General features: G+C 32.5%; 1 protein-coding gene across 1 annotated transcript; it reads right to left on the bottom strand.

Moving 5' to 3' along the window:
* LOC149085073 (myosin regulatory light chain sqh) lies at positions 1-12175 on the bottom strand. The gene is made up of 4 exons (XM_089232856.1): positions 11777-12175; positions 11373-11579; positions 4061-4290; positions 1-864 (listed from the first exon to the last, which is right to left on the bottom strand). The coding sequence occupies exons 2-4, from the start codon at positions 11557-11559 to the stop codon at positions 757-759; spliced, it is 525 nt and encodes a 174-aa protein (XP_089088982.1). The 5' UTR covers positions 11560-11579; positions 11777-12175; the 3' UTR covers positions 1-756.
* Between the last annotated feature and the right edge of the window lie 276 nt (positions 12176-12451).

The raw sequence follows: 12451 nt of genomic DNA, 5'->3' as shown, positions 1-12451 counted from the left end.
TAGAACACGAACACTGAGTTGTTTTATTTCACTTCATCATGAAATCTATATTCACAACTGAAATTTGCCTCAACGACAAGTTTCTTCCTTTGCATTTATCACAAGACAAAAGCAGTGTAAAAATAATGTGTAACATGAAAATATCGAAAAGGGAAAATATTTTGAGGTTAGGAGCAAGTCATTCTAGATAACAGGAGACCATATTTCCTAAGTGAATCTAGTTCTTTTATCTGCTGATAATTTTAAGTATAAATAAATATATAATTAGGAAAAATTTCCAAAAACATTTTACAGAAAAATATAAAAAAAATATTCAAAATGTTGATTACAAAGATGCTTAAGTAAGCATTTAATAAAATGCTATGAATTCATTCACAAAAGTTGGTCCATACAAAAAACACCAGCTAGTAAACTCAACAGCATATAACAAAAGTGGTTGAAATGTAACAAGAAATTTTAAAAACATTGTTACTGAAAAAAAAACCTCAGATGTTATAATCATTGAATTAAAAAAAATATCAAAAGAAAATACAAAAGTACAAAAGCAGCTTTCAAAAAAAAACAAAAAAAAACACCTTGGAAAAAAACTATATGATGGACCTCTCACATAAAAGCAAAAGCTGTGCTTCAATATAAACATAAAAATATATATATAATTCAATATTTTTCCCCCAAAGGCATTTTGTTAGTACACTTTTACTATGTTCAGGATCAACTTCACAACTGCACTCTTCAATATTACAGGGTAGGTAAAAGTCATTTGTCATCTTTATCCTTCGCGCCATGTTTCAAAATTCTTGTGAATTCCAGATAATTGAACATGCCTTTCTGATCAATTGGGGCTTCTCTATACATCTCGTCAACCTGAAATAGAAATTATTATAAACTTGTTTGATGTGCAACTGAAAGTTAAATGGCCATGAAAAGATCTAGAAATAACTGACGTGTGTGAATACAGAAATTGACTATAATTTCTTGCATATAATCTGCAGATGAAAATTTTGCTACTTTTTTTCCTCAATGTCCACCAAAGACACCAGGTCTTAGGAAATGATTGGTGATAAAAAAAAGCTCTGTGTATTTTTGTGTAAGTATTTAAAATTTGAAGTTTTTGAAGTTACGAGTTTTGCCGATAAATGAAACTAGTTGCAAAACCTTGCTCCTTTATAGGCTTTCAACATGCTAGATTTTTGTAAAGTGCTTTTAATCCTGGTATATGCAAGAAAATACATAGAAAATGCTTTGGATATGACTGAACCTGGACATCTTCATGTAAAATTAATGCAAGATCTCCTGTCTTCAGCAACGTTTGATTTTTTTTGAAGACGCCAAGGTTTGAGGTCTTGCTTTCAGTTACTTCAGATAAACAGGAAAATAAATGGATTAAAGTCTATACAGCAAAAATTCCAGAACTTGAGAAACTACTTTACTGCACATAACTCTGGTCATATATATATATATATATATGTAACAATTTCCAATCAGTGGAGTTGGGTGGGAAATGAAGATGCCATCTATCACTAGTCACCCCAGTCTCAATAAGTAAAGAACTTGTTTCTTATGTTCTTCCCCAGATTTGAACCAGTGGACCTTGACAGTAACCTTAATGGAAGACAAGCATCTTACCACTGCACGACTTGAGTGCTAACTTAAGAAACTGGAACAATTAACAACCGATGCACATGTAGCCATTTTTTTCAATTTGAACATTTCATAGGAAAACATTGAAACATGCACACCAGGCTTATCTGCATATGTGAACCAAACTACATCTTTCTAGCTTCAGTGATTTACACACAAAAAATTATAGTTGGATACTTTTTAAACAAACCTCACATATACACAGTAAAATGCCTATATGATGGCACTCAAGGGACAGGAAAAACTTATCACAAAGGAGTTGTTATAGAGTATATTAACACTATGAAAAATGCATCGTGACTAGAGAGTAATATTGTTACAGAAGATTATCATTATACAGGATTTTAATTTTATATATCTGATTCCGGTTCAATATTATGCTCAAGCCTAAAGTAATTAAAAAATACATCAAATCGAATTTTTATGTACACATCAGTAATCTCATACACACACTTTAACATCCAGACATTTAAGACACACAAGAAGATTCATGTGAATCCTCTGTATAATTCATTCAATAACGACTCTGGTTATTGAGAACCTGGGTTGCATCACAGATAGAATAGTGACATTACTGAAATAGTGGCGGCTCATGGTCGGATATTCTGGAGGTGCAGATTTCAAAATATGTACTGCCATTTATCGGTGAAAATATGCAGTCAAGTATTCACAATTATATAGTAAAGTATTGCACTGAATTCAAAAATGTTATTTTTGTTTATCAAATTATCTGTATATCAATGCAGTACAAAAATAATAATGCTCTACCAATGCAACATCTCGCTATGGAAAGCTCCACCGAACCTTGACCATATGACCTGTACTTTACAGGACACTTTTTTTTGATCAGTGCTTTCTGAAAATATTTCTTTTCCAATTTAACAAATTCATTTGAAGAAAAAAATTCAATGGTATTAAGTTGGTATCAAATCCATTTGAGTTATTAAATTAATGACTTGGAATTTTTAAGGGGGGTGCATGCCGCTGCACCTCCTTCACAAGCTGCCCCTGTTGAAACATTTATATTGCGTAGATAGGAAAAGCATCAAATGGAGGGAAATGAAAAATTTGGGAAAAAAACAAGCCTGCATAAAGCAGTCGATTCAAAACTTACGATATGCACATTTTGATAATGAATAAAATTCTCATACATGGGTTGTAGCAATGTTCCCTCTAAGCTACATGATGTGTATGGCTGCACACTGTTAAAGAGCTTGCAAAATCCCTATGATGATATGACAAACTGCCTTGAAGGCATACAGAAAAAATTGGTCTGCATGCATAAAAAGAAGGAACACATTGGGTTGTAGTATTTGAAGGCACAATAATATAAGAAAGAATTATAATGAAAACAGAAACAAGTCACTAAATTCTATAAGTCTTTGCCTAATCAACACTCCTTAACAATACTTCATTACTAGCCTTAAAAACAAAAAAAATTAAAATGCTAATAAATAATCTTAATTTTTCTCCTTTAAGCCGGGTTTTCCTAGGAGTATAATTACTGTGCAGTGTGAAAACACTGATTGGTTAAAAACCTGAAATTCAGATTTTTTGACCAATCACAGTTTTCATGCTGGACGCGCAGCAGAAAGCCTGCTCCTAGGAAAACCTGGCTTTACTACATTTGGACCTACTGAACATTAAAAGGGAATTTTAACATATTTTAACATATATAAGGGAATTAACATAAAAGGGAATTAACATAAAAGGGAAATCGCAGGGAATTTTTCTCCAATAGGGTTGTTAATAAATGGAATAGCTTACCCCCGGAGGTAGTAAATTGTAACACAATTGACACGTTTAAAAAGAAATACGATAAACATGTTGGGGTAAATCGAGAAGCTATCCATTCTTAGAATGAGACAACCATAAGTATTCTTTATGGGCATTGTATAATATTTTATCATGTGTATATATTGTTTGTAATTTGTGTTAATTGCATTTTTAATTGGGTTGCTGTATTTTTGAAACATATGACAACCATATTTTTATGGGCATCTTTTTATCAGCCACCTCGTTGGGCATTTTGCCTGTTGTGGCGTTGTATTTGTATTTGTATAAAAATAAACATTCCCTTTCTTTTTCTACAATCGGAATATCATCACCACATGCCTGTGACCACCATGACCTATCAATTCATACTGTGTTTAGTTTTGTTTTTTCTTTTCTGTACACACATATTTTTTTAATTTTTCATCTTTTTATTTATTTGCCTACATGATTCATACCAAATTGTAATTTGTGATTGCCAGTAAGGGCCGTTGGGCTTCTTGGTAATTTCCCCCTTCTCCGTATATATTCCACACTTCTAACTAATAAAGCATTGTTATAATTCTATAAAAACAAATTTATATCAAACAAATGTAATGAAATAATATAACAATTCAAGTAAATGGACACAAAGGAACAAACTTACATCTTCATCAGTGAAACGATCGCCCATTGTAGTCAAAAGTTCCCGCAAACGTTCTTCATTTATGACACCGCTGTTTTCTTCGTCAAAACAAGCAAAAGCATTTTTAATCACTTCTTCAGGATCTGTTCCCTGCAATCGTTCACCAAACAGAGTCAAGAACATAGTGAAATTTATAGGTCCGGGAGCTTCATTCATCATTCCATCCAAAGCATTGTCATCTGGATTTTTACCTTAAAAATGTCAGATAAAAATATGAAGGCAAACATTTCTGCAATATATCGTAGAAAAATATGACAACCTATACAGGATATTTGTAAACTGCTTAGAAGAAATTGGAAGGGGATAGCACCCATCAAGACAAACAATATGTATAATAGAACTTATTGTTGCAATCTATTCAGAGTATCATAAAGGAGTAAAGTATATTTTCTGCAATGAAGTTTCAACAGTAAAATAAAAGTAAAAACAGACCAAAAAATAAAAACAGTACAAAAAAGAGCCATAAAAAAATAATGTTGCACAAACCTGTGCGGATCAGTGAAAGATTCAAAGGAAATGTTCAAAGTACGTCCAAGGATGTCTTTGCACCATCTTTTCAGTAGGATATAAAGTGACAGATCTTATGATTTTTGGTCAATAGTAAATTATTTTAGGTTCAAAAGGTATACTCTAATATAAGTAACAAGTCAATTTCATTTTGAAAACTTAAAAATTACCATTTTGTTATTTTATTATTCTTTCTGAACAAGAATTTTTAACCTACAACAAATGAGATTTAAAAATGCTTTAAAAGAAGCAAATTTCGTGAAGTTGAGAATAAATTTCACAAATTTGTTGAAATGAAGGAAATAAAAATATATATATCACCTAGCTACAGTGATGGCAGAAAATGGGAATAAATGACGCCAGAATTAATTGCCCCCCCCCCCCATCACCTTTTTCATATTCTAAAGATTCAGTCAATATAAAAACTAAAACATGCTGAAGTAATCCAAGAATCACATTTTTTTTAGCTTCAGATGTTCCTGCCTAATTCAAAATGACCATAGGCCTATCCATACATAAACAGGATTCAAAACACCAAATGAGCCAGTATTTTGGCTGTTTTCTTCCACTATCTGCAGATGCCAGTTTTTATTTCGCACGAATATGGGAAAAAAAAATTGAAGGTTTGATGCCTATTTGGAGTTTGAGGTACAATAAACAAGAGTCAGTCCTTTGTTAATGTCAAAGAAAATTATTCTGTTTAACATTTTCTTATTATTTGGCATTATTATTCCTAACCCAAATTTGTTTATAGTCAACCCTCTGTGGTTTACAAATGTCTGTTTGCATACAATTTGGTTTACAAACAACAAAAATTGATTCGGTTTACAAACATGCAAGTCCGAAAAAATTAGACCAAATCTCGAAGCAACAGTAAAATTGGGATGTGGATGGCCACATGACAATTTTGTTTTAAAGTTATTTTGTTCAAATACGACTCCTATGCAGACCATGGATAAGCATCAGAGATGCCACTGATGCACAATAGTGTATCAAATAACCAGAATTTTAGAAAAGGATGCATAAAAATTTAGTTCACGGGTCTCCCAAGGATGCGTTGTCCTAGTTCCAAGAAGAAAAAGTAGAGAAAAAACGTCCCAAACCTTTTCTTTTTTCTTCTTCTACTGTCTATCATGATCATATGACCTTGAAAAAGTAGTTTAACTACTTCAAAGTACAAATGAAGCATTTTACAGTATTATATTATATTGATATACACGCGAGTTGTTGAAGAATAAGATAACGGATACATGGTTGCATCTCTGAATGAGAGGCCATATACAAAATTTTCAAATTTCGTAGTTTCTATCCCCCACGGGTTTCCTCCCCTTCGATTACATACAGAAAATTACTGTACTTTTGTGACCTATCTACCAGCATTCAAAGACGGCATCAATATGCCATAAATTCACCTTTTTCTTACAAGATTGTGAATGTGAGCATTTTTTTTTTAAATAAAGGATTGGAACGCCTATTTAAATTTTAAAATTTTTTCCAAAATCATTGAGGAAAAAAACGAATCCAAAAACTATCTTGAATATCCAATTTTTTCATCTAGCTGCTATGCGGTAGTCACCGTTTCGTATCATGAAAATCATGAGTGTATGCAGAATCAGCTTTTGGAGGGACACGAGGATTTCTTCCACAGAAATTGTGGGTCACTAACACTCAAAAAAATGTTTAATTAACAGGATAGTATAAGAATGTATTTTTTCCCAATATTTTAATTTTCGACAAAAATGTTTTTAATTTTTGATCTTGGGGGGGAGGGGGAGACACGAGTCACCGTACTCCTCTCAGATTTCGCCTTTGGTGAAAATTCAGATTTGGAACCCTTAATTATGCTGTGGTAATCGGCTAAAAATATGATTTTTTAAGGTTTCCAATTTTTAGTTGGCTTTTGAAAAAGCTTTCCAGAGCTTTTGAAAAAAGCTCTGGTTGCCACGACGATCACACAGACCTACAACACAAATATGTATACATTAAATTTTAAATCCATGGATTTCACCAATTTAGGGGATAGATTCAGGGCCGCAACTGGGGAGAGAGGGGGAATGCTGAATTCACCATTTATAACTGCTTCTTTGACATTACACTGGGGGCACCAAAATACGTGTTTGCCCCGTTTGAGAAAGTAACTAGTTGCTGCCCTGGAGAGATATGCACCCCCCCCCACAAACTGAACATAAAACATGCCAAATGCTGGGGGCACACACACACAAGTACTCTGAAGTTTAATCAGTACAAATCTGACATAGCTCCCATATGCAGGTGTGAAAATACGTGTCAGTTAAGGTGATAGATCAGAGTGGTGGACCATCAGGGAGGGAAAAGAAAATCATTCCACCAGGGAATTGCTTCGCAAAGATTTACATGAATAGAGGGAATCAGAATATCTCATACTTTTTCAAATTTCATACTTTTGAAATTTTTCTGGAAGTTGGTTAATGGTAATGTCGATTGTTCTTTTCTGTTATCAAAAATTGGATTCTTGGTCACACGGTACAACACAAGGTCAAATAAATTATTCTATGTAGCTCACTTTAGGACATTGATTGGTATGTCTTGTGCTATTAACAGATTTTGTATAATAGCTTACCTGATGAATTTGATATATTTGCGACTCCTATTGGTAAATTCAAAGAGCTTCTTCTTTCCGATTGATCAGCGATTTTTTTTTTTTTTTTAATATATATTTAAATAGTGATTTCTTGTATTTGACTGTTAAATATTTACTTTTTTTTGTTTATTCATTTTTCATTTTTTTTTAATCGTCTCGTGTGTTTTTATTTATTTTCATTTTTAATTGATCCGGTGATTTTATCCAGACCTTTATTTTAATTATTTGGTATTGACTAGTGTTTGTGTTTTTTTTTATATGTTTCATATCTGTGTATTGCATTCTATTCTGTTTGATTTTATTATATTTACAATGTTTCGGTCATACCTTGCTGTAATTGGATTGTTTTCTGTAGCGTGGTATTAAATAAATAAATAAGTGTGAAGACGATAAGTGTCATAATATCATTTGCTTTAAGTTTAATCACAAGATATTGCTGAAGGAACTAAGGTTTTTATAACGTAATGGGAAAATCAATTAGAAGAGAATTTATATATTGATTTATTAGTAAATATATAAATGTGTGCTTAACTTTTAATTACAGTGGACCCCGTTTATGATTTAAAAAAACCCATCACAAAAACATTGTAAGTGGGAAAACGCTTTAAACGGGAAATCTTGATGAGAATTACTCAGAGTTGGGACCATGAAAATAAAGAGTTCTAAAGAGGATTTTGAATCAAAGCAGAGCTGTGGGACTTGATACCTAAAGCATTGTTTTACATGTTTAGCTTCAATTGGAAAACCATTGCATTATAAATGCTAGTAAATATACCATATCATAATCAAACTTAGTTATTTTTACTTTTGCATTAAGAATAAGTGGAGTTTAATAACAGGAGTTTCTAAGCATCGTATACAAGCCAGCACTGCCAAATTAAAGGGCATTTTAGTCCTACAATTTAGTATTTTGATTGCTAGATATATTTCAATGTTACGCACAATAAGGATATTGCTTTAAGTATCAGTGGCCCCAAAGCAGAATGTTTTGCGATGTTCTGCAATGAACCCTCAGCTGACTGAAAATGTTCTGCGGTAAAAATTCGCATATACATAATAGCGTTTTTCTACACTATTCTTAAAATTCTTCCAAATTGTTCTGCAACAGCACTGGTTGTTCTGTGACGTACGTCACACATTTTGGCACATTCTGCTTTGGGGATCAGTGGTTATCTAGATAATTTAATAACAGAAATCAGCATTACATATATGGTGTAAAAGAACTTTTTAAAATTTTGTATAAAAAGAGTACAGCAGATGTTTATATCTATACACATATATAAGCAGTCAAATAAATTTTAGAAGGTAAAGAATTATCTTGAATTGAAGAATATCAAATAGTTTATAGTTTTTCCTTTAGCTTTTATGCTATGCTCTATTCAAAATGCATGTTATAAGAAAAAAAAACATTGTCCAAAATAATTCTGTGGAGTGTAAACATTTATTTTACAATATTAAGCTTTTACCTACCAGATTGATATTGATTTTTATAGTTTTTCCTTCCATTTTCCCATTCTGATCCCTCAATTTAGACATATCAATCTAAAACTTTTCCTGTATGTTTTCTGGACACTCCCATGTTCACAGAAACATTAAAATTAAAAAGCAAAAAAATTTTATTCTTCCTTAACTGATAAAGGCCAATGTTCCATAAATGGAACAGTTTTCATTTACAAAAATATCAGATAAAAATTTATTCAAACATTTCCAGTTTCTGAACGTATATAGTAAGTATTTTTTGAAATAAATTCAGAAACACCAGGTTGATATATTTTTGACAGAATTTCCAAATTTGATTTTTTGGGGTATTTTTTTCTTATTTCGATAAAAATTTGTCAAAATTTCAATTTTTAAATAAATTGAAAATTTTGTGTGTTTGTACCACTTAATATATCAAAGTAAATCAGATAGGCCTAGTTTCTTTGTACTGTTAAACATTTAATGACTCCATGCATTCAAATATGCATGTTTCATTTATGGAACACTGGCCTTTCAAGAGAGCGGGATTCTAGGGATATCTAATGTGCAGTGTGCTGCTTCAATTTTCCTGTTCAAACCCCAGGGTGTTATCATTTGACATGTGTATAGGGATTGATTCTGGGTAATATGACACAGAGTGCTTTCTGGGGTGGATTGTTTATATTGGGTGAGTACGTTTTTATTCTTGCATTCTTAGAAATGTATGTTTTAGCGAACTGCAGACTAATCAAACCGAGTTCGACAATCATAGATAGTCTTGTTGTGTTCAGCTGAGTGTAACCATGTCAAAAAGATATCTCGCATTAGAAGAAGCTGTAAGATATTTAGAAACTCTTTCAGATTCCGAATTAGAGGACGTAGATATATGCCAATTACATGCTAAGGAAAATGGGAACATCACGGATGAAGCTGATATTGTTGAAAATGATCTAGTATCAACAGTTCCAACTGATGTATGTGAAATGCTAGATAATTTCGCAACAACAAGGATGATGTGTTAGAAAACTCCTGAAACCTGTTCTTCAAAAGATGTAGGATAGAAAAAAGGAGCAAAAAGTAAGTGCAACACTCAAGTTTAAAAAAAAAGCAAGACAGTTTTGAGCAATCCAAAAAAAACTATTGCATGGGATAAAAAAAATTCTTTCTAGAATCCAATCAAAACCTGGGCTCTGGATTCCATTGGAAAAGATTTGGCATATGACCATTATAGCACGTTGGATAATTGATTCAGAGTTGGGAGAAACAGATCTTATTTCGCATTTGGAATTCCAAAGAGAAGTGACAATGTATATTCTACGAACGAAGGAGATGTTAATTATTTATCCAGGTGGATGTTGCCAACTGAAAAAAAGATATCAGATCATTTGATGGCCATTATATTGTGTCTGCGATACAAGGACAGTGTGTGGTTTGCCAAAAAAACACTATGTATAAATGCTACCAATGTGACAAACGGGGTCATCAAATATATATGTTTTGCTTCTTTTATCAAGGGCATTAGAAAAAATTCCGAATTTTCTGCATTCATTTTTATGTTAAAAAAACCAGTGTGTTACGAATTTGAATTTGTAGTAGAAAATAGAAATGTTCATGTGATAACTGTACTTCAGAAACAAATAACCATGATAATATAGGCGATACCAGTTTCTGCTTTCACCTCTCCATAATATGGAACATGGCATAATGTTCCATTTATGGAACATCATTAAAAAGTAAAACTTTTTTTTTTCTTCAAATTTCAAAGTTGATCTATATATAGGCATGCAAAAGAACCCTGAATTCCAAATTTCAAAACAAGTGACTTTGTTCATAATTTGCCCTTTAAACGGTTAAAAATAGGCGATTAAAAAAATTAAATTGATAGCATCCAAGTTGAAATGATTATTTTTATTTAACAAATCAAGTTTGGAATCTCAGACCTTCAGGGGAAAAAAATCAAGTGCTTTCATAAACAATTTTTTTTTTCTGATTAATAAAACATGTTTCCAATCAGGAATATTGGCAGTTAAAAGGTTAAGTATTTATTCTTTGCATAACAGTCACTTAAACATTACATGCAATTAACGTGTGTATTTCTAATAGGAATTTTCATATTAAAAAGCAATATTTGAGGTTTTTGACGTGATAGTTTAAACCATAGTTTCCCAACCTTTTTTGTCCCATCGCCCCCAAACGCAATCTAACCCATAGGATCCTATGTTATACCCGTAGTTTCTACTGCCTACCAGGAACATTCCATAGCCCACATTGGAAATCACTGGTTTAAATCGTCAAAACTGCCATGCGTCAAAAACTTGCAAACCCTGCTACAGACTGCTCATGACATCAAGTATGGAAATATTTTTTCAACGGAGGGTGGGGAGATAACACTTTCTTGCATCCTGCAGCCTAATATCCATAACTTACAGGGAAAGTAAAGTTTGGATATGTTATATCTAAAGTTTGGTTAAACTTTAGCTTCAGAATGAGCAAAAAAAATTTTGGAAGAAAAAAAATTTATAACATTATCCGAAGTTTTGATAACTAGTTTAAACAATTTGTTTTTGATACGATATTGGTTCCTTCGCAAAAGTGATAACACCTGAATGATATCATTATTTGTGATTCAGATAAAGGAGTGGACTGTAATAATAATAAACATATAAATTAAGTAGAAAATTCAAATACCTAACGAGGCTAGCATATCGTGCAAATCATCTTTATCAATGAATCCATCCCGATTTTGATCAATCATGTTGAATGCTTCTTTGAACTCCTGAATTTGGGCTTGGTCAAACATCGCAAAGACATTTGAAGTAGCTCGTTGAGCACGTTTCTTGGTGGTTGCACGACCTTTAGCTTTGCGACTCGACATGTTGATTGCTTCTTATTTGACTGAAATGTATTATAAAAAATTAATTTCATTGAGAACGCTCAAATAAACAAACTTGACCAACACGAACATTTTCCAACACAGCGAACACAAAATATGAAAGCCACACCTATGTGACCATATATATAGATAACTAATAAGATTTTCAACAAAAATCGATGCCGTGACGGAAATTGATTGCATTAGAAATTATACTCACGAACAGTGGATTTGAAAAACTGAGAGAAATTGTAGGAGTTTTAAAAAAATAGCCTGATTTGGGTGACAGAGAAAAGTGACAGTCCGCACACACCCTTGCTAAGATGCTGAAGAATGCAACATTATGATGACGGCATTGACAAGAACGAGAGCAAGGGAAGGACTCTATCCATAAACGGACAACAACTATATGGTGAGTACGTCATATATCCAAATATGGGAAATCAAATGAGAGGAGATCTTTTGAGCTTCTTTTAATGCTCCATTGATTGCCGATATTTGAAGGTGACTTCTTCATATGCAAAATTATTATTACCAACGTTTGGAATCGGCTCCAAACTGTGTCCCGATCTAATAGACTCCAGCAGCGAAAGGTGACCAGTGTGTAACAGTCACAAACGGACGAATATTGGTCAATTGTGTAAGATTGAGACAAGATAAACTAATAAAAAGTAAAGTTTGCAACTAGCATTTTCCATGATGACCATATGACCTATATTTTATGGAATATTCCTATATTTTCAAGCATTTCGGCCATCCTGACCTTTTCATGAAAATGTCTCCTTTCCACCAAATCTCTCTTGAACATTTATTCTTTGTTGAAATCAAGAATAAAAGTGATTTTCATAACTTGCAAATCAAATTATGGTAATTATTCCTGTGAATATAATATATT

This window comes from Pholcus phalangioides, unplaced genomic scaffold, assembly GCF_987345545.1.
Source record: "Pholcus phalangioides strain wild (caught in Gottingen) unplaced genomic scaffold, Ppha-v1.0 ptg000007l_1, whole genome shotgun sequence".
In the NCBI taxonomy this organism is placed as follows: domain Eukaryota; kingdom Metazoa; phylum Arthropoda; class Arachnida; order Araneae; family Pholcidae; genus Pholcus; species Pholcus phalangioides.
This window is presented reverse-complemented; position numbering and strand designations above follow the sequence as displayed.

What these genes read in the sequence shown, in the direction of transcription:
- LOC149085073 (XM_089232856.1), bottom strand. Translation starts at nt 11,559, where the DNA reads ATGTCGAGTCGCAAAGCTAAAGGTCGTGCAACCACCAAGAAACGTGCT. An exon ending in CGATATGCTAGCCTCGTTAG is followed by an intron (nt 4,291 to 11,372) that starts GTATTTGAATTT and finishes GACATTTTTAAG; the next exon opens with GTAAAAATCCAGATGACAAT. An exon ending in ATCGTTTCACTGATGAAGAT is followed by an intron (nt 865 to 4,060) that starts GTAAGTTTGTTC and finishes TTTCTATTTCAG; the next exon opens with GTTGACGAGATGTATAGAGA.